This window comes from Natrix helvetica (genome assembly GCF_964273705.1).
Source record: "Natrix helvetica genome assembly, chromosome: 1".
In the NCBI taxonomy this organism is placed as follows: Eukaryota; Metazoa; Chordata; class Lepidosauria; order Squamata; family Natricidae; genus Natrix; species Natrix helvetica.
Window position 1 is genome coordinate 270,158,665 of NC_138548.1, and position 27,882 is coordinate 270,186,546.

Below are 27,882 nucleotides of genomic sequence, written 5' to 3' on the forward strand. Positions count from 1 at the left end.
TGCTCTGCGGGAGAGTCCAACTCCGCCCAGGGTCTCCTTGGTCCAGGGTTTGGGAGTATTAGAACTGTTCCACGTCATTTCATCGTACCTCTCTGGTTTCCAGTCATCGTTGAAAAACTGGCCTCGACATGGAGCAGGAGGCATGGTTAAAGAAAATTGAACTCAGACCTTGGGCAAACAGACTAAGTTAACCCATGCTTGGACTCTCCCGCAGCGCACAGAGAACGACCCTTAAGGTAAGCCAATGGTCATTGTATACAATACAATACAATACAATAGTAGAGTTGGAAGGGACCTTGGAGGTCTTCTAGTCCAACCCCCTGCCTAGGCAGGAACCCTATACCGTTTCAGACAAATAGCTATCCAACATCTTCTTAAAGACTTCCAGTGTTGGGGCATTCACAACTTCTGGAGGCAAGCTGTTCCACTGATTAATTGTTCTCACTGTCAGGAAATTTCTCCTCAGTTCTAAGTTGCTTCTCTCCTTGATTAGTTTCCACCCATTGCTTCTTGTTCTACCCTCAGGTGCTTTGGAGAATAGTTTGACTCCCTCTTCTTTGTGGCAACCTCTGAGATATTGGAATAATGCTATCATGTCTCCCCTAGTCCTTCTTTCTCTTAAGCTAAACATACCCAGTTCCTGCAACCGTTCTTCATATGTTTTAGTCTCCAGTCCCCTAATCATCTTTGTTGCTCTTCTCTGCACTCTTTCTAGAGTCTCCACATCTTTTTTACATCGTGGCGACCAGAACTGAATGCAGTATTCCAAGTGTGGCCTTACCAAGGCATTATAAAGTGGTATTAACACTTCACGTGATCTTGATTCTATCCCTCTGTTGATGCAGCCTAGAACTGTGTTGGCTTTTTTGGCAGCTGCTGCACACTGCACACACTAATTCATGGTAAATTACAAAAAGTCTTCTTTGATTTGATAGCCAGTTTAGGGTTGGCTGATAAATGGAGACAAAACAATGGCAGTTCAAGAGAGTACATTTATTTTTTAGGAAGACTTTCTCTCTTTTCTTATTGGTTTCAAGAATAAACAATGATTTGGGTTTCAAAAGATCTGACAACTAAAATTTCCAGAATAGAGATTTTACCAAACACTTTTTCAGACCATAAATCCTATGAATCTGTTTTATAAAAGAAAATTCAGTTTTTTCAAATGGACACTAAAGGAGGCATGATTACTGGGAAAAAAATGGTTGAGTCCTTGGTATTCTCTGATCTTGGTTGTTTTCTTGCAGGCATTTCATTATCCAAACTAGGTAACATCCATTTTACCCAACTACCTAGGTTTGGATAATGAAATGTCTGAAAAATAAGAAGCAAGCTCAGAGCACCAAGGAGTCTAGCCCTGTGCTACATTATTCTCCTTTATTGATATAAAAATATATAATTTAAACAATGGTACTGATTTGAGATGCAAATAAATCCTTTTTAGGGGTTATTTGATACAACATGATTCTGAAGATAAGAGAAGAAGGCAAAAGAAATTTTGGATGAGATAAAAAGAAGAAGAATTAAGGAAATCCACAGAAATATAAGTATTTCTCAACAAATCAAGATTTTACAACAATAGTCATCCACATTAACAGTAACAGCAATGGAAATAAAATTGAATTACATGAAACAGAAATTTTGAGTTTGCAAATAAAGTAGGGAAATAGCTGACCTATAAATTACAAAGAGAAAAGAAATGATACTGAAATTACAAGAGCGAAATAATGTGCTATATAAAAATATTTAGTTTTATTTTATTTATTTATGAGAAAATAGAGGAATATGTCAGAAAACAAAATTTACCAAAGGTTACCGAACATAGACAAATTCTGAATGAACCTATAAGAAGAAGAAGAAATATCAAAAGCTCAGAAATTGTTTAGAAAATGTAAAGGTACTTTGACCCATTGCTGGAAATATGAACGAACATAAGGGACATTTTATCATGAACGGTGGACATGTAACCCCCCCACAAAGGAGTACAAATAAATAAAATCAGAAGATCTTAAAGACTAACATGCAATTGAAGCCGGAGACTTTTGTTTTGGCGTTAAAAGACAGTTAGAAAAATGTTGTGGGATATAAATGTTCTAGGATATAAATAAAAATTAATAAAAATTAGAATTACCTCTAAAATAAATAGACCTCTGTATATATACAAACAACCTATTTTGTGTCTAACATTACATGCACACAAGATTGTATTCACATATCTCTTCCTCCATTCTAGTGCAATGACCTACATCCAGATTTCTGTAATATGGTACAGATAGTCATCTGAATATCTAGCTGTGCTCTAAATAATTCCATATGTTAAAATATCAAGCACTTTCCAAAATAATTAAATGCTGAATCCCGATTTCTTTTACTGATAATTTCATTTCTTGCTTAATCCTAACAATGCAAGGTTTAGGCAAATTAATTTAATGTATGTATGGTTTTAAATTTCTTCAGTTTTCTAAAATCTTCACAATATGTGATTTGCATTAGATTGAAGGTTTACTGATAATAAACAATGGATTCTTTATAGCACTATATAAAGTACTAAGAGTAATGAATATCAGTACAATTATATAGAAAATACACAATAATTTCCTTTGATCTCTCTTGTCAACCTAATCTAGGATTATTATATATAAAAATGTGCTGGGGGCAGCATTTCCAGATCATTAACTGACTCTTCAAAAAGTACTGCTTATTCTAATTTTTATTACTCATAGGTATGGTAGATGCAGTGTTAGTATTACATTTTTCATAATTTTCACCGTGATTTGAAATATTAAAACTAGAGTATTGCAAGACTATGATTGTTATTGCAACTTTTCTATTAAATTAGTAGTACTACTACTAGTAGTAGCAGTAGCAGTAGTAGTAGTAGTAGCAGCAGCAGCAAACTGCCGTGTGTGCGTGCGTGCGTGTGTGTGTGCGTGCATGCATGCTGGTCTTGTTGTATTTGGGTCTTTTCCCATGTAAGATTGAGATTGTCTTGGCAATGTTTCAGCGAGGTCTCACTCGCCATCTTCAGGCTGGGGTTTGGGCTTAAGGTGTGATCGGAGCTGCCGTCTTTCTATAAATCTTGGTGGGGGTGTGTGGAGTGCTGGCTTTGTTTTAGTAAGTGGAATGATTGGTTGTGTGGTTGTATCATGATTGGTAGATTGGGGCTGATTAGTGCTGGCTGTGTGTCCATTGTTGTTTCGTGTTGTAATGGCCTGGGTGGTAGGTGGGACTCGTTTGTTGACTAGGGCTGGTTTCCAGATGTCTGGTAGGCGGGAGGTATCGTCACGTTTATTCATGTTGTGGGGGTGTTTCTCTATTTCAATAGCTTCCATAATTATTCTCTTGTTGAAGTGTTCTGTTTTGGAGATTAACCTGTGGTGCCTTTGATGTAAGGGAGGAGGGCGATGCCATTGTCCTGTTCTGGGTCTTGGTTTTGGTGGGGGAGTCTCCCTTTGGATTAGGTTGGTAATTGTTTTTCTTTGGAATCCGTTGGAGATATATGCTGGTCTTGTTTAAGATTGAAATTGTCTTGGCAGCGTTTCGGCAAGGTCTCAGATAGCGAGTGAGACCTCGCCGAAAGATTGCCAAGACAATCTCAATCTTACATGGGAAAAGACCCGACACACACATACACACACACACACACACCTTGCCTGTTACCCAACAACTTATCATTTAATAAATGTAAAAAATAAATGTACTTTTCTATATATAGATGATAGACTTGATTTTGGAAGAAGAGGGAAGCGTCTACAATCAGATGAAAGTTGATGTTGAAGTAAGATGATTTTGTGATACTAGATGTAAAACAAAAATCATGATGCTGTCACATTCTTTAGTGGCCAGCTGGAGATAATTAAAATTACTAGCATGAATAAATACATCTGGGAGAATTGGAAAGTTTATAGATGGTTGTGACAACACATAAAAATAATAGTCATTTACTATTTTGGTAAATACTATATATAACAAAATATATAATATTTATAAATATCACAGGTCATGTAATGTACCTGGAAGTAGCATAAAGTTGACAGACATGCTCTGATAAACATCTTTGTTCCAATAATTTTTTAAAGTTTTCAAATATATGGTTTAGTAGTTCTTATTATGCATATTTCTCATTGGTAGAGGGATTTATTTTCTCAAGAATTAGAGAGGGAGATCGCTTTACGGCACCCTGAAATATATTTGATGTCTAATACAATTAGGTGAGGTTTATTTGGAACCAATCCTTATCAATAGTGAAATAGCTTCAGGCTAATAGAGAGAAAGCACTGTTCTAGCAATAGCATCACTAATACCATGAAAAGGGGGTTACTAAATGTCAGGCTTCACACCAAAACTTGGCAGTAAATCATGGGTCTCCAGACATTTAACCCTGAATTCATTTTTCAGCTAGTTTTGGCAGCAGACATGACTCAGCTAGATTAAAAGCTTTATCACAGACAAAAATAAAGCCACAAGCACAACAGTTGATTGCCCATAGCAGTGCAAAGAAGTCATATGCAGACTATACCTATGACTCAGAGTTTGAGCATGAAGTTTTTTCCTCCTGCCTTTCTAGATTAGTGAATATTTGGCACAGTTGTAAATATTGAACCTATTATATGAAATATTACATGCTTTTCACCTCCTTTCTTTCTGGACTTGGGTATTTGGAGAGTAATTGCTCTGTTTCTGCTTTGACTTAAACTGACAAGATCTCACTTTTTTATGCCCCTCTATTCCTCTTTTCTCCTGACTCAGGAGAGCAGAGAAGACATGATTTCCAAGGGATTCTCCCATTTCAGAACTCCCCTTATCATCTTCAGAAGGAATCTTTGTATTTTATTAGATTTCAGAAACTACTGGGAAGATAAGTAGTTCTTGGTGAGATATGTCCAGATTTTTTTTAATCTTAAACCCAAAACAGCCAGTTTATTTCAAGCTTCACTTTTGCTGAACCATGGTTGACCCAAACTGATTCATCAGAAATTCTAGAATATGATGTTTTATTCCAGACTCTGAACTGTCTTGTGAACATCCCTATTCTCCATTGTTGGTGGAGATAGCATCCAGGAATGGATTAACTCCATCTGAACCAATGGGGACTGAGTCTGCATTTCCCCCCCCAATATCCTGCTTCCTCTACTGGCTCCTCCCAGCTTTAGACTCAATCTCCCTTGGGACTAGACATAAATTAATTCTGTCCTCATCGAATTTTACAAAGAAGAAAAAGTTTGGGGATTGAACACAGTTTTCCTTGAGGTTAGCTCCCTTCTTCAATACCAGCAGGTTGAGCAGTCTCTCAGCATCCCTGGGCTTCCCAGGATGCAGCGAGCCGTGTGGCGGCATGTTCGCGGCACCAACAAGCCAAAGGGCTGCAATCTTGCTGGATCGCCGCTTGCCTTACCATCTGGGTCACGCAACTCCGTGGACATAAGGAAACAACAGGGCATGCCTTTGGCAATCTGTTTGCCTCGGCTTCTCCTGGAGATCACGGGTGCCATTTTCAGTCCCTCGTTAAGCTGGCTGCCATTTTGTTTCAGGCATTTTTGGCGCAAAAAGTTTCAGCCACCATTTTGGGAGCTTCCACTTGCGGTGAGGGAGGGATGACTTCCTCACCTCGGTGGATCTAATAGAGGCTTACCTCCATATACCAATCCACAAGGACCACAAGCAGTTCCTTTGGTTCTGTTACCAGGGGAAGCACTTCCAATACAGGACCCTCCGCTTTGGGCTCTCATTGGCCCCAAGGGTATTCACAAAGGTACTGGCAGCCATAACAGGCTAATCCTGGCAGTCCCTATCAGGATACAGTGCTACCTGGATGACATCCTTCTGATGTCCAGGTCAGCGGATCAGGCAAGGGAGGATGTAGACATGACACTAGCTGTTCTAAGAAACCATAGCTTCTCCATAAATCTGGAAAAAGGCCAATTCTGGCAGCCCTGTCAGTAAGACAGGATTTGTGGACCTTTCATTTGGACAGAGTCGTTTTGAGACTCGATCATTCCTTTATCCTCAAGATCAACACCTAGTTTCATCGAGCAGAGGAAGTGATTTTGCCGAACTTTTGCCCAAATCCTGCTCACCTCTTGGAAAGACAGTGGCACACACTGGACATCCGGAGGGCTCTCCAGATCTACCTAAGTTGCTGCATTGAGACAAACGGAGGTGCTCTTCGTATCTTATCAGCCAATTTCCATGGGGCACAAGATGACCCCTTCTTCGTAGGGTCGTTGTATTTGGGCGTGCATTTCCCACATTGTAAGGGTTGAGGGCTTAACCTTTCCTCCCCCCCCCCCAAAAAAAACCCCAACTGGAACGAGCTACAGAGAAGGGAGGAGGAAAACCATTGTGCATCCCACTCCCAACTCCAGAAGCCTGTCGAGAAGGATAGCATGGTTGATGGTATCCAAAGGTCAAGAAATGCCATAATGGTTGCCCTACGCCCACCCCAAGCTATCCAAATGTCATTGGCAAATGTGACCAATGACATGTCAGTGCTGGAACCCAGACTTGAAAAAGGTCCAGATAATCTGTCACATCCTGGGCTATCTGTAGCTTGTGCCAAGTTGTGTGAGTTCCATGATGGCTCGTATTGTTCATTTCATCCTTGATTGCAGACAACGGCCCTTCTCTGTCTGATGGAGGTAAGAGTGGACAATGAAAAAGGCAGGTTTCATAACCTGAAATTAATCACCTTGGCAGTAAATCATAGATCTCCAGTCCTTAACCTTAAATTCACCTCTTGACTAGATTTCGGCAACAGACTCCTATAAATAACCCAGCTAGATTAAACATTTTATTGCAGACAAAAATGAAGCTGCAAATACAACTGCGCAAATAAATCATAGATTTTACATGTCTGTGGTTCAAACATACCTTCTTTTTTATTCCATTTTGAAGAAATGGCTATTTTGCAAGACTCTCGGTGGACTTTAAAGGCAGTTGAGATACATTAATTTAACATGTTTTCTCTATGCTGAGAATAACTGGTTCCCATCATGCCTGGCTCAGTGCTGACAACTATAATAGTGTGCATAAAAGCTAAACACTACATTGGCTCTAGCTTTGAATTTAATTTTAATGTCATTCAAACTTTTAAGTGTTTTATAATGGAGTTTGTTTTTTTCTCCATATTCTTTTCAGTGCATTAGATTAATAATAAGAAATTGCTTTAGTCACATAACCATTTAGATAGTGCAGAATTGCTCTGTTATAGAAGTGCTTTGTGGATCTATGTAAACTTCTTTGAAGTAGGACCATCACTTTAAGGAGACAGCAGTTTCATATGGTGCCAATAAACAGCTTTATTCTTCCCCAGGAGCTACTTTTTCAGAGCAACACTTTTTTTTTTGTTGTAAGAAAAATCCAGGAAGGTGAACATGGTTTTTCCCCCACTTAAGATGATTTTTTTTAAAATGTAAAGAATAGTTGATCTATATTCCTTCTAAAGATTGTCTAAATTGATGACCAACAACACATCTGTTATCATTTATGAATTTTGTAAAGAAGGACTTCCTTTTAGTGATGGTGAATCTCCCCATGTATTTGTACCTGATAAAACTATAATCTCCTAATATTTGATCCACATTTAGAAAACATAATCAAAGAGATTATTTTTATCCTTGAAAGATAACTTTACTTGACAAATTTAATTATTGGATCAACTTCTGTCCCTTCAGATGCCTATTACATGCCAGGAATAGGCTTGGCAATGTTTTTTTTAAATATTTCCTTCCATATAATAGTTTAGCAAGTATTTATAATGGGACTAATACATATCTTTGAAAATGTTATCATTGCATTCAATTGTACATAACTCTGGTATTTTTTCCTGACACCGTGTGGACATAAGTAAAATAAAGTATATACTTATTCATTCCCTACTGCAATCAAGATGACTTCTGGCAGTTTCATATAGGTATTGTAGCATAATACATCAGGCTAATTGCTTTGTAAAAGGAACTGGATTTTTTATTGATTCTCCATTAAGCAATATAATAAATTTCAAACCAATTTATAAGCCTGTGATGTTGAAAAATACTTTATGCACTTAGAATACTTCCCAATCCCTAAAAATGTATATTCATTTTATTTTTAAATAATTTCTATATGTTATTCTAACTATAGTAAAAGCATATTTATATAATGTGCTATATAATATGAATTCCATTTGCAGAAAGGATATAGTAGCAATTATACTTTACAAAATTGCATTACCTGATAAAATATCTCTGAAAATTTGATCTCTTTTAGGTACAGCTATTACTATCAAATGAGTAAGATACAGTTGCTTTGAACACAGCTAAATTTTGCTGTATTGTCTATAAAATTAAGCAGACTTTGGCTGCCGATCAATAGTCTCACCACTAACTGTAATGTAATAGTATGTCTTGTTCTATTTTATTTTAACATTTAATTGTTATTCTGGTTTGTGACCATAATAAAAGATTGATTGATCACTAAATTGCAGAATATTAAATGTATTTACTTATTCTGAGGCTGCCCAATTCTTTGATCACTGAAAGGCTTAAACTGAAAAGAGCTCCTCAGCTGCCTTATCCTAAGGTCTGGGAAAGGAACCAGGTTTTTAGCAGTTTCCTAAACATTGTAAGGATTTATTATTTACATTTCAAATGGCTACAAATATTTATAGGAATGGTAATTCCTTCATTAGAGCATTAGAAAAGATGCACAAAATAAGATCTTTTCATGAGGACATGAAAATTTAAACTAGGGCCACATGGCATGCAACTAATCACATGTTTTTCAGTCACAATTTGCAATATCCTTGTAAGAATAAATTCTCACAAAGTCTGATATACACACATGTCAAAGTAGATACATCACAATAGTTGGGTGACTCACCAGTATCGACCTTCACCCAATAATGACTATTCCTGAAAGTGTGGCCCTTTCTTACATGATTTTTTGAGGCTACTCAGGCCATGTGAAAAGGGAATGTGCTCCCTATGTTGTCTCTGGTGCCTCTGAAAATAGTGTGAGAACGGAAAATGCTTTTGTGTGGTTTTTGGAGGCTGCAGAATGCTTTGCACAACCCACGGCAACCTTGGGTACGCCACAGGTGCCTGTCAACAGAAACACTGCCTGAAGGTAAGCAGTGCACGGCAGATCCGGGAGAATGCTAGGCCACAGAGGCAATCATGCCATTTCCAAAGCTCAGGCAACTTAAGCAATGGCGTTAGGTGGCCTCTTGGGTTTCAAGCCCAGCCTTGGTGTTACCGCTGAATCAGGATGGCCTAGATGGGGGAAAGAAAATTGTTTCCCTTTTGTTTACTAGAATCAAGGTAGGCATTTTCGGAATTTTTGACTTGCCAAGCCCAAAAGATTCACCATCATTGCACTGGATGAAACTATCACAAAACCAGTGAAAGATTAAGCCATTTCTTTCAACTCAAAAGAGAAAGGGTTTTACCCATTACAGGCAGGGGGAAAAAAAAAGAAGTGTAAGAATTTGAACCTTGATTTCATTAAAAGCAGGGCTTGTGTTTGATACACAGCACTTGGTAAAATTCATTTAAACGTATGTAACTGCCTCTCTCACCAAAGTAGCCTGGCAGGGAACACTGATAAGCAGCATTCCAGAGTAAAAATAATATTACCAATGTAACAAAGAAAAACAGCAGCTGTGAATAAAAAGAACCACTGAAGAGTATTAAGCACCTGACTCCCCATGCTTGAGCAAAGAGCCATGTATTCAGTGCTGTTTGGAAGCCCAGCCACACTGGGGCCAATCTGGGTGCCCCAGAGGCCACACACTGCAATCAAGAAGGAATACTGGTATTCTTAGAGCAACACTGACACTTCCGCAATATGTTACATATCTGTATGTAAAGTCTCCCGTCAGATAGGAGTATTGGGTACATTGTTATTTTTGTGAAAAAAGGGGCTTCGTTCACATGCAGATGCAATAGCAATGTTACCTTTGGCCATGCTATATTTTGGTATCCAACCTCACAGGTTAAAAAAAAAAAGCTTTGCTTTGATAATTTAAAAAATAATATACTTCTGACCAGAGTAATGAAGAATGAGTAGGTGACCGGCTTCAAAGCTTGGGCTGCTTTCACTTCATGCAATTCTTCATCTTTAAGTTGGACGGCCTGTTAAATAAATATAGCTTCAAGCAGAGGATTATCCTCTTGACACCACCTCAAATAGAAAACTTCCTCGTAAAGTAGATAAATGGCCACAGTATATAATGGGATATTATATACCTCCCTTCTATCCTGCTCCCATCCTCCCCAACTTTTGATTGGGCCGCTATATTATTTTAATCTGTTAAATGATTTTAATAAATATTAAGCATTCATTTTTAAGTTGCTTTATTCTAGAAAAGCCCAACTGTACTCTACCCTTTTGGTAGCAGTTATTTAACTAAGATAATTAAGACAATAAGCAGTTTAGTGGGACTTATATAATTGCTGAAATGGGTGCTTCTTTTAAGAATGTTTGCAATTTTATTACGGTACTTTTTTGAAACATTAAATTGTCATTAGTTTCTTTATGTAACTTTGGCTCTGTTTTACACAACATCTTTAACATGGTTGCAGTGTTCATATTTGCTTTGGATTTATATAATATATTGAATCATCAACTGATAAAATCATAGAATGTATAATGGTTTTTGAAGATCAATGTAGAAATTTGCTGGAATTTGCTTCCCCAGCAGCCCTAACAAATCATGCAGCTTTTGCTCAAACACATGCAGTGAAGGAAACACATGTATCTTTTAAAGATGTCTGTTCCATTCTTGAGCTGCTTTTACCTTTAGGAATCTTTTTCCGATATCCAACCAAAATCTGCTTGTAATATAAACCCATTTTTTCTTGTGCTGTCTTATGAAACAACTCTGCACAACCGTGTCACATTTTATGAGGGTGATATTCTTTTGGATTCAGTTTTCATGTTCTCCTGCAATCTTTGCTGCTAATACTCAAAACAATTCCTTTTTTCCTTCTTTATTATCTTGATTGCGCTCTAGATGGGTGCACTTTCTTAAATGTGTTGCCCAAAACAGGGTACAAGTTATAGAATAAATTATTTAATGGCCTCTGTTTACATAACACACTAACACACACACAGACACACCCCACACACAAAGAATAACCATTTGAACACTAAGTAAACCAGGATGCAATTACCATGTTTGTAATTGTTCAAGTTAAGCGTTGTGTTTGAATAGATCCTGTCTATACAGTTAATAAAAATATCCTTTTTAGTTTACCTTGAACAGCAGTATCAAATATGCCAAAAGAATTCCCTGTCAAAGAACTTTGATCAAGATGTTTTAAATTTTTTAATGCGTTGCTGTTTATTTTATATTACAGAAAATAATGGTGTAAAAATGTGAGAATAAACTAGTACTACTTGTATAGTAAGTCCTGAGTTTAATGGACTTTGGTTAAATGTTTTCCCCTAAACAAATAATATATTTTTGGGTTCTTCGCATCATAAAATACCATTTGTGAACTTCACAAAAAGCTGCTGATGGTTAAAGCATTGGACTAAGAATGGAGAAAATCAGGTTTTAGTCCAATCTCAACAGATATTCACTGGATGATTTGGGGTCAGACATGCATTCTCAACTGAAGCTACCTTATATATCGTAATAGGGAAAGACAGACAACATAATACATACTGCCTCAAGTTCCTGAATAAAAGGCAGAATATAAATCCTATCCAACGTGTAAAATTCTATTTCCATTTTATAGGCGCATAAAATGCTTAGGCAAAAAACTCATTTTGTCTTTTATATATTTTGTTATATAAAATTCCATTCCTATCTAATAAACATTTCTTGTCCTATCAGTCTGTAAATCAGTGTTTTATTGGAGACTTGAAATTGATTACTGGAAGATTCTAACATTATGACAACTATTACTAATCCTTGCAAGTCCTTTAAGAAAAGGAAAACTAGAAAAAAAAATCATAATTTCTCTGAAATGTCTTAACTTTTTATTTGAACTATTAGCCTTTCAGTAGAAAACTCCTGGCTTATCTACCAACACTAATATTAATATTCTCTACATAATTTAATTTTTCTTCAGTTTTATTATTGTACAATACAACATTAAGAATTTACATTTTAAATGCACATATAACTATTGATATGTTAGTACTACAATTGCTTTAGACTGCATTTTCCAGTGGCTCATAGGGAAAATGATAAAAATATTTTGGTAAAATCTTCATAATAGAAGTGCTGTATATAGCCCTGATATTAAAGTATGACATCTCATGTTGGTTGGGTGTTTTTTGTATATTTTCACGATGATAGAAATTTACCTATGAACAGGAATCTAGTGAACTAATGGTCAGCAATATTTTGGTACTCTATAAGAGTTAATAAAATTCAAGAGGGGTTGGACATAGTCTGCTTGTGGCATCATAGAGACTCTAGTTTGGTTGATTCCTCTTTTGACTGCTCCCAGGCTCTGCCACTCCTTTTCCTATAGTTTTATAGAAAAAGTAGTAAAGATTAAATAATTTGTTAGATTCAGATATCGCGCAGGCTATGATGAATTAAAAATGGAAATTTCTAATCTATTTGCTGTCATGCTGGGGCTTTATTCACATCATTGTAAACACTGGTTTAGTCTGACTCCTAAAAGCACCTTGTAATAATTTATAGGAGTGGCTGCTCCATTTTAAGCTTGTAGCTGTCTTTGAGGTGTTAATAACCTAGTGTTGAACAAGTATTTTAATATAGCCCATTACACATGAGAAATGCCACACTTTGAAACTGACTTTGCCTTTAATCCATTTTATTAGCATAAGAAGGATGTTCCCTACAAGCAGTCTGACATTTGAGATACCTATTGAATAAAGTATTTTGCAATGGTACCTTCAACAGGATGCTGTCTTTTTGCAGCTATGTGGATGATCACCAGTTGTAGGTACTCAGAGCAAGAGAGGCTGTGTTTGGTTGCAAACTGGCAGATGTTTTAAGAAAATACAGAAGCAGTTTTGACAAATTAAAGCAGTTTATGTATTTCTCTTCACACATTAAATTATTTAAAAAATTATAAGAAATGAAAGTAGGTAAAGGCATGCTAGCTTAATTTTCAGAAATAATAGTCTTTGAAATAAAGCAGAAAATTACAATTATATCACTGCTACAAATCTTGATTATTTTCACATGAGAGTGTAATATAGTATTTATTGTCCTGAAGAATTATACATTTAGTGATTGCTGTTTAATTTGTTAGTTGATAATACTTTATAGAATCATAGATTTGGAAGGGATCTATGAGGTCATGAAGTTCAGTCCCCTGTAGACTGTAGGTTTCACTATTTCATCCTGATATATTGCTGTTTGAAAACTTCCGGGGGGGGGGGACCCCTCTATGGGGTAATCTGTTCAATTTATTTAAGCTTACGCCTATCTTTCAACAACTGTTGAACTAGTGCAAGATTAAATGAATTAAAGAACAAATAAAAATGTATGATATCATCAAGAGAGTAAAAGAATTGAAATGGAAATGGGCTGGTCACATAGCAAGAAGAACTGAGGCAGGTGGACCAAGGCAGTCATAGAATGGATTCCACTTGATAAAAAGCATCCATGAAACAGATCTAAAACAATAGATTGACACCATCATTAGGTATTTCGGGGCCAATTGGCAAAGGAAAACTCAGCACCATATAGGTTGGAAACATGCAGAAGAGACCTTCATTGTGCAGTGGATAGACAATGGCTAAAATGATGATACTGATATTTAAATGACAAAAGTAATGTCTGAAAATGCAATGCAATTAATACAAAATAGTAGAACTCAGAGGCAAAATGCAAATAAACTTTCGTGAAAATAAAGGAATGTATTTTGATCTCTCTCGTTCTGATTCACACACATGGGGGAGAGCCTTGAGCCTTGAAGGAGACCACACATGAGTGGCTGCAGATGCAGTATCCCCCACCTCATCAACACTGATGGAAACTGACCACTGACAAGGTTGTCAACCACTGGAGTGCAGTCCTCCCACTCCCAACCCCTGCAGCTGATCCATAAGCTGGCCCAACTGTGGTTGACAGTTGGAAAGCACTGAGAGATCTAGGAGACAGCAAAGTGCAGAGTAACCAAACAGCAGAAATTGGGAGGCGGGGAATAGGCTGATCAGAGGACTTGAGGAGCACCCTGCATTTGTAAATGTGGGTCAACTGCCAAGCACCTGAATTTTGATTACATGTCTATGGGGGGGATGTTGCTGCTGCATAACTTCAAACAGTTGTTGAACAAATTTTGTTTAGCAAGGTCTACCTGCATTTTTTACACATCTGAAAACCGTTGAAGATCAAAGACTCCCCCCCCCCAACAAATACCATCTGCCTGCCACTCTAGAATAGCTAGGAGATTTTGAGGTTTATAGATGCATAAGATCCTATGCACAAAAAGCGTTATCAGACATATGAATAGAAGTACAGGAAGTCTGCAGGTTATGAAGCTGCAGATTATCAACAACCCTACTTATGATAATGGTATTACTTTCCACAAAGGAAAACCTATTTGAAGAAAACCTATTTACAGTGCTAGCTATTTATAGAAATATCCTGGATTATGAATTGATTTTATTTTATTTTGATTTATGGACCAGATGTTAAAAGTTTTTGGATTGTTTTTCTCCAAATAAATGTCATAGTATTGATTATAAAAACTGAAGTCAGAACTTATCTATATATCACAATTCTGTATTACATCGCAGTGTGAGAGAGAAGCCATTGCATTGTTTCAACAACTTGGTATTCAGTATATGGCACAATAAGTTTGAAATAGTGGAATTTCATGTTTGGTATACATATTCTGCTCACGGTTTTACATTTCTGCATCTGTTTGCAAAGCAGAAGGCAAATGTAAAATGCAAATATTAATTTGACATTGGAATTAAGTTAATGCATACATTATGCAAGACTTAATTTATTTATAAATCCTAAATTGGCAGCCATTTGTAAATGGAGCAGAGTGCAGAACGCATTAAAATATGACATCCAAAGTAGAATATTTTCAGACATTGTGCTTTATAGCCTAAAGCTTTTTCTTTTAACTTCTAACATTACAGCTGATACAAAATGTTCTCCCATTTTATTCACTACCATCCTGAATTATAGACAGGATATTCATCTAATATACAGCTTTCTCATACTGTATACTATAGAGTTTCACTCCAAGGGCTGGTCTAGATGTTGCATGTGCAGACTTCAGAAGAACCGTTAACTATTGAATTATATAACATTTCAAAATATCTGTTGAGGTTGCTCCCTTGATACATATCTTTAAATTGTATGTTTCTTCATCATAATGAATGGTTTCTTGCAGTCTGTAGAGGAAGCACATCTGTATAGTGAGCATGGGGAAGTAGTATGTCCTGAGAGAGTCCAACTCAGACTGATATCACTACTAAAAAAAAAAAAATAGGAGCTGGCACTGGATGATTACAATCCAGAGATCCATTCCCAATCACCATTGTAACTTTCACCATTGTGTAGCCCTAACTCTAGAAAAAATTCATGGTGACCTTAGAAACCTTGCTCACTACTTCTCATATCAGGATTTGGCTTGCCCTTGGCACAAGCACTTTTAAGTGATTATTAAGATTCTGTCTCCCTTGTCCTTAACGTGTGATTGCTATGTCAGTTAAGATTTATGCAAAAGGGGTGTGTGTGGTTTGAATAGTTGTTGAGGGTTTTTTTTTCATTTGAGAATAACATAAGCATTTTCCTGTTTCCCAATTTATAGAGGAGTGGGTGGATTCAATATTGTTTGCTACATCTTTTTTTTTAAGGCACAATAAGTTAACTTGTTGATCAGGATTTAACTGGGAATGGAGTAGGGGTTGAATAGATAGGATAGTGAGAGATGCATTTATACCGTTACCAAATCAAGTGAGCTTTATAATTTTATTGTAGCATCAAATGTCTTGTACCTTTTTAGGTACATACTTGTTGATACAAATAGACTTGTTGATTTTAAAAATTGATATCCTGTTTAGTATGCATCAAAAAGCAACTGTTTTATTAGGAGAGTGGATTTATCTGGTTGATAGGCTGAATGTGATTGAAATGTTTCTTCTTGCATATCATTTGGAACAGATATAAGCAGCATCTTGCTATGCAACTATATAGAACAGCTATTTTAAATTACAGCTATACTTATTAATGTGTGGCAAAACTGCAACGTGACTCTCAATTTCTCTAGAATTTATATCTTTCAGTCTTGGCCCATCTTTCCTAGGATTTTACATTACTCTTTTGAAATATAAATGCATGCACACTCCCCTCATTAAGCAATTAAGAGGAAAGGGTAATAAGCTTGCAATATTCCATTCTCCTCATTTTTCTGTGGGTGATGCTCTTACATAATAAAGTGTTAGCCATGCCATAAGAGAAAAGATTCTCTACTAGATATACCATGCCCTAAGACAAAATATGGAAAAGCCCTATTAATAAATTCCCCCCAAATAATTTTACATGAAGCAGAAAAAAATCATTTTAAGAGAAGGTAGCCATTGCAGAAATTCAATACTGTGAAATTTGATCTATTTTGCTGTGCTCCAGATCTCTTAATTTTAAATGTAGATTTTTAATAAATATGGGAATGTGATTTAATAGATAGGAAATACGTTTTTGTGAAGTGAATGATGAAAATCCAGATAGGATGGAATTATATCAGTCAAGAAAGAAAACTAGGAAAATGAAAAATGTTTGCAGCTCTGCTCAATGTTCACAAAGTATCTGTTTTGCTTTTCTTTCCTTACAGCTAGTTAAAAAATATAGTGTATGGTGCAGTGTTCGGTTGCAGGCGGTATGCCGGAGCCAGCTCGGAGCATACGGGCATACCGGAGCCAGCTCAGAGCACCGGATACCGTTCTGGTACGGTGCTCCAGAGGGCCCATTCGCCCGCCCGCCCGAGCTCCTTACCTGTGTTTTAAGGCTTCTGCGCTTCCACATATGCGCATGGCACATAGAGCGCCTGCGCGACACTCCACAGAGCAGTTGGAGCATCACAGAGTGTTACGGAGGCGCTAAGATGCATGCACGCACTGCACATGTCCATCAGCCGGGCCAGTTCCAATCGTACCGGTTGGAACGGGATTTGAAACCCACCACTGGTATGGTAGTAGTTAAAAAGTTGTGTATCCTTTTGTTTTCTTCATAAATCTGACTTAAAATTTTATCTATTTTCCCCTTGTCCTGAAACTAGAGAACCCAGTTAAAAAACTGAGTCAAAAACTTTAAACTTGTTATATGCTATATTTATTGAGGAAAATGAGCCAAAGCTACATATTCATGTTCAAAGCAGAATTTTAAAAAATCTAAAATAATCTAATCGTACATCTTGCTGCAGCTTATTGCAACTAAAGTCATGCATGTAGACAATGAATATATATTAAAGAGCAATAGGAGGACATATTGTACTATAGTCTTAATCAGAACAATTATTTTGGAAGGTTGGCGAGATTGCTGTTTCAAAAACAATATACTGTACTCCCAGCTCCATATGAACCATGTTAGAGATTTAATCAAATGCATAATGAAAATGGATAAATTATTTCTAAATTGTTTCAATAGTACCATTAAATCCCTACTTGACCTTGATAAAATCTGAAGAATTTAGTGAAGATAAATAAAATCCAGGTGTAAAAAAGAGTTTACCTGTAATCGTAGTATTTAGTAGCTTTATAACCTGCAGAACAATCTTTGCAACATACTAGATATATGTTGAGAATGTAAGAGCAAGTGCTGAAAATTGTGACAAGTTTGGAGTTGCCCATTCATCATTTCTATAATACTTGTATTCTTTGAGTTTATCTTCAGAAAGGAGATTGCCTGTGTAGTAGAATGTGGGAATGTGACCTTGCGGAAAGAGGGGAAGTGATGCTGCCAAGGCAATAATCAGACAAGAAAAGCAGTAGCCCCCAGTGACTTAATGGTCAAAGAAAGAAATTTGGAAAGGATTCACCCGAAAAGTTAAAAGTGGTGGTGGGAATTTTTGTAGTTTCAGACTTGACAGATTCTGATAATGTAGCCTTACAATACAGTAAATTTAACTCATCGACTTGTGTTTCCTGTCTGGCATCTATTTATTGAAGCACATGCTTTCTGAAACTGACACTGAATGTTTTAAGGGAGAGGTTTTCTGTAAACGTTAGCTTAATTTGTATTTCAGAAATATATCTTACTTGATTTCAAAATGAACAGAACATATTTATATTTGAAATGGTTTTTTTTTAAAAAAATCTTTCTCCTCTACATGGAACCAGAGGGGAGATTAATATTTGCCTATACTTGATCGACTTACTTTGATTTTTATGAAACATGGAAGTAAGTTTGTTTTCAGTACTCTTGGCTTACAGGTAGTCTTAATAATCCTAACTGAGATCAGCAACTCCATCACTAAGCACAGCAATCAGTAACTAAAACATCACATGAGTGCCTTGCTTAGTGGTTCTCTGTTGCCGTTGTTAAGTGAATTCAGCATAGTCATTAGGCGAGGACCCATCCCAGTCCAAACCATTGCCAGCTTTGTCCCAGCCTGGAGTCTTGGTTCTTACAAGGCAAGGAACTTCATCCTCTTCAATTCCTCCCCTCTCATCTTTCCTTCCTAAGGCACAGCAAGAAACCCCAGAGCTGCTGGCACAACTCCAGAGCTGTGGCAGTAGCACAGCGTGGTTTGTTTGTTTGTTTTCTTTCATTTGAAGTCTTTTCTAGTTCTTTTGTGGTGCAGAAATTAAAATGGTTTTGATATTCTTTGCAAGTGAAATAATTCCTTGGGATAGAATGCATGAAATGCCTGTTATTTTAATATCCTATATACTTTCCCTAGGCATTGTATATACTATCTAAGCATTATGCAGAATAAGAAGAACTATTTAGGCAAAGTATGAAAAGAGAGTCATGGAAAAGGTTAAGGTTACAGTTAATACCATTTATTGAAAAGACATGCATGAAAATGAAAGAAGAAATGCAAAATAAAGTACAGGACTTTCTTGCAGAAGAAAACAAGAGAAAAAGACCGGCATTGATCTACTTGTTCTAACAAGAAAATATAGAATGGTATTTTAGCGGGAATATTTTATACTTTGCCGGTTTGCCTTTGCCATTTCATAGAATGCCTTGGAAATGTGTGAAATATAAAGCACTTTATGCTTTGATGTCCCATTTTTGGCATTCTGTAGATTCTATAAAATCCCTAATTTCACACATTGACAGTAACAATGTATATCAGTCTCTTAGTGTTTAGGTGTAATTGATTCTTCTCCACATTTTGTGTTTGCTACAGACATCAACAGAATCTAACATAACTGTTAATAAAGCAGCTCTCAAAGAACTGGTTTTAATCACTGCCAGACTTTTGCCTTTACAAGCTATTAAAAAGACGTTATTCATAACGCAATTAATCACAGAAACAGTATTAAAACTTTTTTACTGTATGACTTGGCCAATCATATTAAGGGCATGAGACAGCATTTATTCTGTCAAAGCTGATTACATGCTTCAAGTTATTCTGCCATGTATACAGAAGACAGCAAGCACAATTACTATTTCATATAGAAATCCACCATAGTCAAGGTATTTTCTATGAAAATCCATTGAATTAGTGATAATATGTAAGCTATCAGAGTAGCCTAATTTCATAATGGGAGCATTCACAGTTAAGAATAGGAAAGATAGTGTAAGAAATTTTAGTCTCTAACAATAATCCCCCCCACAAAAGAAATCTTTCAGATACGTTATGCAGGTCAGCTTTGACAAGTTATAGAAAGCAAAGTAGTAACTTAATTTGACATATTCTGGGATAATCAAATGAGCCTTTAGTTCCAAATGTGCCATCCATTCTCTTTTCATAAAGGATTGAGCTCTGTTTGATATATAGCTTAGCTATACCTTCTACCTAGGTTCTGTGAAAAAAAATGTATGCTTTCAAATTGTCTGAATTTTTACCTACCTTTGCAACTAAAGGTTATCAGAGCTTCATGTGAGTCATCATGATATATGAAGAGCATTTGAGGGAACAAGTAACACTAAAGTTTGACGCACATTTCATTTATTTATAAACAAAGTCATCCAATGTGCAATGTGTTAGTATGACAAAGTAATCCGTGCACTCCACCCCCGCCAGCCAAATCAGTCAGTTAAAGAGAACATGAAGACTAGTTCTGTGAATATTTCATTTAAAAATGAAGGTTGATTCAGACACTCTTGCCCTGTATGCAGAACTCTGTCTTCATCACAGTAAAGTTCTCACTATAAAGATTGTAGAGGCACTTATCTCATTCTTTAAAAATAAAGATCTCTGTAAAACAGCTACAAAATCATTTCTGAGGTTTTATCAATATATAGTCAGAGACAGTAATGAATCATAACATAAAATAACATCCTGGGATCTGTAGACATGTCCTAGTTGGCCAAAGTCAGCTTTAAAGATTCCATTACCAAAAAGGCATCAAGTAATTATATTTATGGGAGGCTAACAAGTATGCCAGAAAATGAACCTTCTACTCAAGTATGCCAGAAAGCAACCCTTCCAATCAATAGAGGAACTATTGAGCTACATAGATATAATTATGTCTGATGGGAACACAAACATTGCATTCCACCATAACAACCTCATCCCAGCTGTTAAGCATGAAGTGATAGTATCATGACTTGGAGGTGTTTTGCTCCTCAAGGCCTTTAGCATTTGCCTTTGTTGTGAAGAGAGCACAAAACTCCACTTTGGGTCAGAAAACTCCTCTGGAGAACACGCAAGCAAGTCTGCAAGGTAATGGTTAATGCATTGTTTTAGAATGGTTAAATGAAAGTCCAGACATAAATCTCATAAAAAATATTTTGGCAGAAGCCGAACAAGCATTTTATGTTTGAAACCTCTCTAGTGTTAATTAAGTTGAAGCAGTTTGCCACGAAGAATTGGGCCAGAATTGCTTCACAGTATTGCAATGTGAAAGACTGATTACAAATTACAGGAAGCATTTGTTTGCAATTGTGACAGCTGAAGAAAGTACAACCAGTTATTGAATGTAAAAGGAACATTTTCACACTGGTAATTGCACGTTAGATATTTTTTGTTTATGAAATAAATGAAGCCAACACCACATTTCAACAGGATCCATATGAAGATCTGATAAATTTTAGTAGTTAATCTATACAATTGTTAAGTGGACAGAGTCCCAGGTAAGGAATGCAACGTGCTTTGGGGTTTTTGGGAGACCCTGAGAGGCCCAGCGCAGGTCACACACAAACAAGTAGAGGGTGTGCTGTGGACAAGTCTCTCCACTCTGACGCTGAAAATCCTCCCTGGTGAACTCCCCTGGGGCCATCTCTGCTCCTTAGTTTAAGTGCAATGCTCTCTGGTATGAAAAATCCTCCCTGGCAAAATCAAGGCAAAATAATATTTTCGGCACCTCAGGGGCAATGGGGAGGCCCAGCACAGGCCACACACAAATGTTTCTCTGGTCAGCAGGCTGAAAATTCTTCCTGCCAAAATCAATGCAGAAAGCATTGATTTTCCAAGGAAACCAGCAAGGAAGATTACAAATAGTGATCACATTTTGAGGGATGCTTGACGACTAGTTGTAAGTGCGAACGGGTTGCCAAATGCCCAGGTTACAACCATGGCATCCCAAAGGGGGGAGTGTGATCTTTTGCAATGGGTCAGAAGCGATTTATAGACCATAAAACATCCTTTCCAAGGGTATTGTTAATTCAAACCGTGAATGACTATTTAAGCAAATGGTCATAACTTGAGGACTGTACAGAAATTCAAAGAATCTGAAAGTGAGTGAATCTTTTTTCATAGAACTGTTGTATTCTCTCGTGTGGAGAGTCGATCTGACGAGTATGTTTCTGATTTTTTTTAAATAAGAGAACAATATTTCTGTGAATTAATATATTGAAAGTGCCTTATATTAAGAGATACTTATTAGCATTTAATAAACAGCAGCCCCCGATTTGGTGGCACATAATCTACAGAGATTTATTTCAATTCAAAACAAATTGGCCTCTGTATGGCAAGATAAGAAATGACAAACTGGAAGTGAGGGATTGCATTAACAAAAATATGTGGCTTTTCCACGATATTCAAGATATAACAAGAGTTTTACTGAAAAGCAATTTTTTAAAAATTCTTCCAGAATCATTTACAAACATTATTTTTGGAATATGATTTGGGAAGTAATAAGTATATAAGATGTAAGATCAGATATGCCTTTTTGCTTTATTTATTTTATTTATCAAATTAGGTAATAACTTTATAGGCAAATGAAGAAACCTTCCAGCACAATACTAGATAAAAATTGAACTGAATAATATTATGTGCAATAGCTGTTTAAGTGATGGCCAAGAACTGTCAAAAGCTGTTGCTTGAACATGAACATTCTGCCCATGAGAAGACAGGCAGGTTTACTTCCTTCTTTCTTTTCCTACAGTTGCCCTTGGCCGTAATCAACCCCTGAAAAAGGAGAAACCAAAATGGAAAAGCGATTATCCCATGACAGATGGACAGCTACGTAGCAAGAGAGATGAATTTTGGGACACAGCACCTGCTTTTGAAGGCCGCAAGGAAATCTGGGATGCCTTGAAGGCTGCATCACATGCATTTGAGAACAATGATCATGAACTGGCACAAGCAATCATTGATGGTGCAAATATAACTTTACCACATGGTAAGTATATTCCTAATGGATGTACTGTAGCACTTGTGAGCAGAAAAGCACTGTGAGAGTCTTAGTGTAGCCCATATTTCCTTTTTTTTGCCTCCTAGACCACACTGCAACAAATAACCCCGAAAAATGTTATTTGACTTTAGCTTCTTTTCAGTGCATATTATTAAAATTTACCATAAGTGGTTTTTTTCTAGCTTTGAAGAATTATTGGGTTACTTTTAATATACAGTTGAATGGATATAGTTCTAAACTTCTCCGTTTTGCTTTGTTAGGGAGGAGGGAATGAGGGAGTTTGCAGTGTGCTATGACATGTTTTCATATTTAGCCATGTGCCTGTCAACTGAAAGTCACCTAAGTAATGAAGAAACTCTGTCTAAGGTAAAGGTGATTGAAAGTTGGTCAGAGTAATGAAATCTGAATCTGGGATGGATGGATGGATGATTGACTGATTGATGAGGCTGGATTTTGGAGGTAAGCAAAGGAGTAAGAATTTTTGAAACATTACAAGACCATTAATGTAACTCCAGTTGGGTATAAATGCCTCTTTATAATTCACATATGTTTATTAGATCATAAGAAAAGGCTCCTATCCTCCTGTTCCAAACAATGGCAAGAATTAACAATGAGTCTTGGGCATAGGATGGAGTGTAATTTGCAGTATTATCTTCCATGAAATTTGTCTAATCAAACTGTTTCAGTTTTGTTAAACTTTTTCATCCACTCTCCCTGGGAAAAAGATCTTTATATGAGCAAACATTTAACAAGCTGAAATGCAGGGTGAAGTTTAAAGATGCTAATAAAGTGTAAATATTTTATAAGATTCTTCAGTCCATATTCTGCAAAACATACTAGGGAGGATTTGTTTACTTTGTTCTTCCCTTCCTCCCTCTCACCTTTTTAATGAGCATGTTTTGTACTGTTTTTATTTGTTAACAATTCTGAATAAGAACACCAAACTCTTGCAAGATTGTATAATGTCATAAAATATTTTGGGGTGTTGTTTTTTTGTTGTTTTATTTATGTTATTATTTGCACCTGCAGTTCCTTTGCAAACCAGCAGTGGTCACCCTCTGATTTGACTACATACTGCTTTTCACAAAAAAGTTCCAAAACAGTTTACTCAAGGACAATCTGTATCATAAAGGTGTTTACAGTCTGTAGTGGGAGCAGATTTTCTTATGTAGAGCTTCCATTCCCAAAGGAGTTATATCCCTTACCCTCCACCTGATTTATTTATTGCCGTTGATATAGTTTACTTGGACTTCAGTAAGGCTTTTGATAAGGTAGACCATAACCTACTACTAGATAAAGTAGAAGAATGTGGGTTAGACAGCATCACCACCAGATGGATTGGTAACTGGCTGACCAACCGCACTCAACGTGTAGTTCTCAATGGAACTGCATCTACATGGAGGGAAGTATGCAGTGGAGTACCCCAAGGCTCTGTTTTAGGCCCAGTACTCTTCAACATCTTCATCAATGATTTGGATGAGGGAATAAATGGGGAACTCATCAAATTTGCAGATGATACCAAGCTGGCAGGAATAGCCAACACTCCAGAAGATAGGCTTAAGATACAGAAGGATCTTGACAAACTTGAACATTGGGCACTATCTAATAAAATGAAATTCAATGGTGAAAAGAGTAAGGTTCTACATTTAGGCAACAAAAATGGAATGCACAGGTACAGTATAGGTGATACCATACTCAGTAGTAGTAACTGTGAAAGGGATCTTGGAGTCCTAGTGGACAACCATTTAAATATGAGCCAGCAGTGTGCAGCAGCTGCCAAAAAAGCCAACACAGTTCTAGGCTGCATCAACAGAGGGATAGAATCAAGATCACGTGAAGTGTTAATACCACTTTATAATGCCTTGGTAAGGCCACACTTGGAATACTGCATTCAGTTCTGGTCGCCACGATGTAAAAAAGATGTGGAGACTCTAGAAAGAGTGCAGAGAAGAGCAACAAAGATGATTAGGGGACTGGAGACTAAAACATATGAAGAACGGTTGCAGGAACTGGGTATGTTTAGCTTAAGAGAAAGAAGGACTAGGGGAGACATGATAGCATTATTCCAATATCTCAGAGGTTGCCACAAAGAAGAGGGAGTCAAACTATTCTCCAAAGCACCTGAGGGTAGAACAAGAAGCAATGGGTGGAAACTAATCAAGGAGAGAAGCAATTTAGAACTGAGGAGGAATTTCCTGACAGTGAGAACAATTAATCAGTGGAACAGCTTGCCTCCAGAAGTTGTGAATGCCCCAACACTGGAAGTCTTTAAGAAGATGTTGGATAGCTATTTGTCTGAAACGGTATAGGGTTTCCTGCCTAGGCAGGGGGTTGGACTAGAAGACCTCCAAGGTCCCTTCCAACTCTACTATTGTATTGTATTGTATTGTATTGTATTGTATTGTATTGTATTGTATTATTAGATTCTGTCTTGTGGAGTCCTTGGTGCTGTCTGCACTTGGCTTTTGCTTGCAGATGTTTCATTACCCAACTGGGTAACATCATCAGTGACAGAACATCAGAGCAAGATATTTTTTTTCTTGTTGGGAAAACAATGCTCCTGATAAGTTCCAAAGAGTATCTCCTTTTTAAAATACATTTGGGGTGTGATATAGTGAGAAGAAAAGGCTGGTTGTGTTGCCAATTCTTCTCCAGTCCTACATATGAGATGCTTTACTTCTTCAGACATTGTAGAATTTGTTTCTGTTTCTTGTTACTTAACCTTCTCTGTGATATAAAACATTTAAGTTTTTTTCTGAAATTGGAAAGCTGATCATGCCCTGCATTTCATGTAAAAATGCCTCATTTTTACGGATTTTAATAATGTGGTATTAGGCCACAGAAGTGCCATAGTATAATTTATCAGAATTGCCTGGCAATCAGCCAGTTGTCAGTAAAATTCAAAATACTTTGTACATAAATAAATACAGTATATATGTTTGCAAGAATATTGGCTGGTGGCGTATGCAGAACAAGGCAGTGTGCTTCGGTGGTGTCAGGTAATGAGAAATATGGCAGGAGACAAAGGGCAGGTCACCTTGGAAGGAATGTAACCTTGGAATATGGTATTGATCTTGTGTTTCAGCCCCTTGAATTCAATATTTTTATCTGGTCAGTACATTTGTGGAGGCCCCGGTTTTAGACTGCTGGTTTTAAATGCCAGATCAGCTTGTAATAAGGCTTGCCTTATTGATGATTTGAGAAGGCTGATCTCACTTGCATCACCAAAATGTCACTGAGAGCAGAGGTGGGGTTCCTCTCTCCGAAATGTGCTTAGCTGGTTATCGAGCGTTGCACCAGCCTAGGCTAGAGGGTAGGGAGGCAGTGGGGCCGTTTTCATCAGAGAATCTCTGATAGCTTCCAGGGGCATTGATCCAAGAGGGCCCTTTTTCTTAGGTTGGACTTGAGGAACCAAATGGGATTGCTACTGTACCAGCCTCCCTGCCTGATCTCCTGGACTTCACAGCAGGGCTGGAGATGGAGTTTCCCAGATTCATAGTTTCGGAGGACTTCGTACTGTGTTCTTTGGGGCAGGGGTAGGAGTTCATGGAATAGAGGACCATCATGGGCCTGACCCAGATCATCCAGGGTCAAACAAGCAATTTGGTGTTCTTGTTGGAGCGGTGCCTTTGTGATCTGGAATTGGTGGACCTATCCTACATCCCCTTGTCATGGTGACATCTGACCTTGGTGGCTTGGTGAGCTTCCTTAAAGCCTTACCTTCTCCATGGAGAGGCAGGACCTACTGGATCAATTCCCCCCCCCCCCCCCCGAACAACCGATGGATTCAGATGGGTTTTAAAAAGAGCTGGGTATTATAAGTGAAGATCTGCTGTGTAGTCCTGTCAAATCCTTAGTTATCACGTGGCATAGGGAGGTGACTGGGGCTTTGAACAGGATACCCATGGCATACAGAGGAATTGAGAGAGATGACATGGATGAAGAGACATCTAGAGCACCACTAGCAGAAGTTGAGAAACATGCTTGCCCAAATACAGGTAAGAGCTGCTATCAAAGCCTACCTCCTGGCAATTCAGAGGGTGAAACATGAACACTTCTCCACACTAATTGTGTCTGCAGATAATAATCACTTTTTTTAAGGTGACCTGTTTCCTTCCAGGGAAGGATGATAATCTGGTGAATTAAGCAGTGTCATGACCTCCCTCTCGCAATGCCTCGAGTCTGTTAAGAGCTGGATGGGAACAACAGGCTGAAACTGAGCCCTGGTAAAATAGAATGGCTCTGAGTTTGGGGTTCTTTGGTTCATGGAGAATCACTATCTTTGGTTTTGAATGAGGTTGCCGTGCCCAGATGAACCAGTGCACAATCTGTGGGTTCCCATGGACTCAAGAATCCTGCTCGAGGAGCAAGCAACAATCATGGCCAGGATGGTTTTTTTTCAAGTGTAGGCTGTGCACCAATTACATCCTTCCCTGGACGAACAGATCATGCATGACCATACCTTAGTGTCTTGACTACTGTAATGCGTTCTATATGAGATTGCACTTGAAAAGTACTCAGAAACTTCAGTTGGTTCAAAATACAGGGCCTGCATGGTTTTGTGCAAGTCTACATTTGCACGTGTGGCACCGCTCTAATGGGAGCTGTATTAAATGCTGATTTGCTTCCACGTCCAATTCAAGCTGCTGATCATTAACTTTAAAGCCCTAGATGGCTTGGGGCCAGATTAATTGAAGGACCATCTATTCCCAGTTGTATCTCCCCAACCTACCAGATCAGAGAGGCGGGTTATGTTATGTGTCTTCCCCATCCCCCCATCTCCCATTAAAGAGGTCTATTTAGTGCGGCCAAAAAGAAGGCCTTTTCCATGGTGGCTCCCTTCCCTGTGGAAATAAGATTAGCCCCCACATTTTCCAAACTCCATGAAGGCATGGTTTTGCCAGCAGGCCTGCTAATCTTGTTTGAATGTAGGGAGGGGAGGGGTATATTGGGTATATGCATACATATATACATTTATATTTTTAAAAATCGGGATTTCTTTACTTTTATTAGTAGAGATAGTAAGCATTTTTCTTATAAAGCAAATAAGGTAAATTGCAGCAATTCAGTGAATTGCCTCTCATATTCCATAAAAAAGTATTCTTTGATTTTAAAATTCTTAAGAGTATTAATGTACATCACACCAATTGTGCAGTTATCTTTCAAGGTAAGCTATATTATGCAAAGGGTGGAAAACGAGTA

At 37.5% G+C, this 27,882-nt stretch overlaps 1 protein-coding gene across 2 annotated transcripts in view; it reads left to right on the forward strand.

The window, feature by feature from the left end:
• The window catches only part of UBTD2 (ubiquitin domain containing 2), an 82,537-nt gene that overhangs the window by 31,049 nt on the left and 23,606 nt on the right, over window positions 1–27,882 (forward strand). For both annotated transcript variants that reach the window (XM_081942248.1, XM_081942249.1), the window contains one exon: window positions 22,432–22,668. In XM_081942248.1, the coding sequence (XP_081798374.1) occupies window positions 22,432–22,668 (237 nt within the window). The remainder of the gene's footprint in view (window positions 1–22,431; window positions 22,669–27,882) is intronic.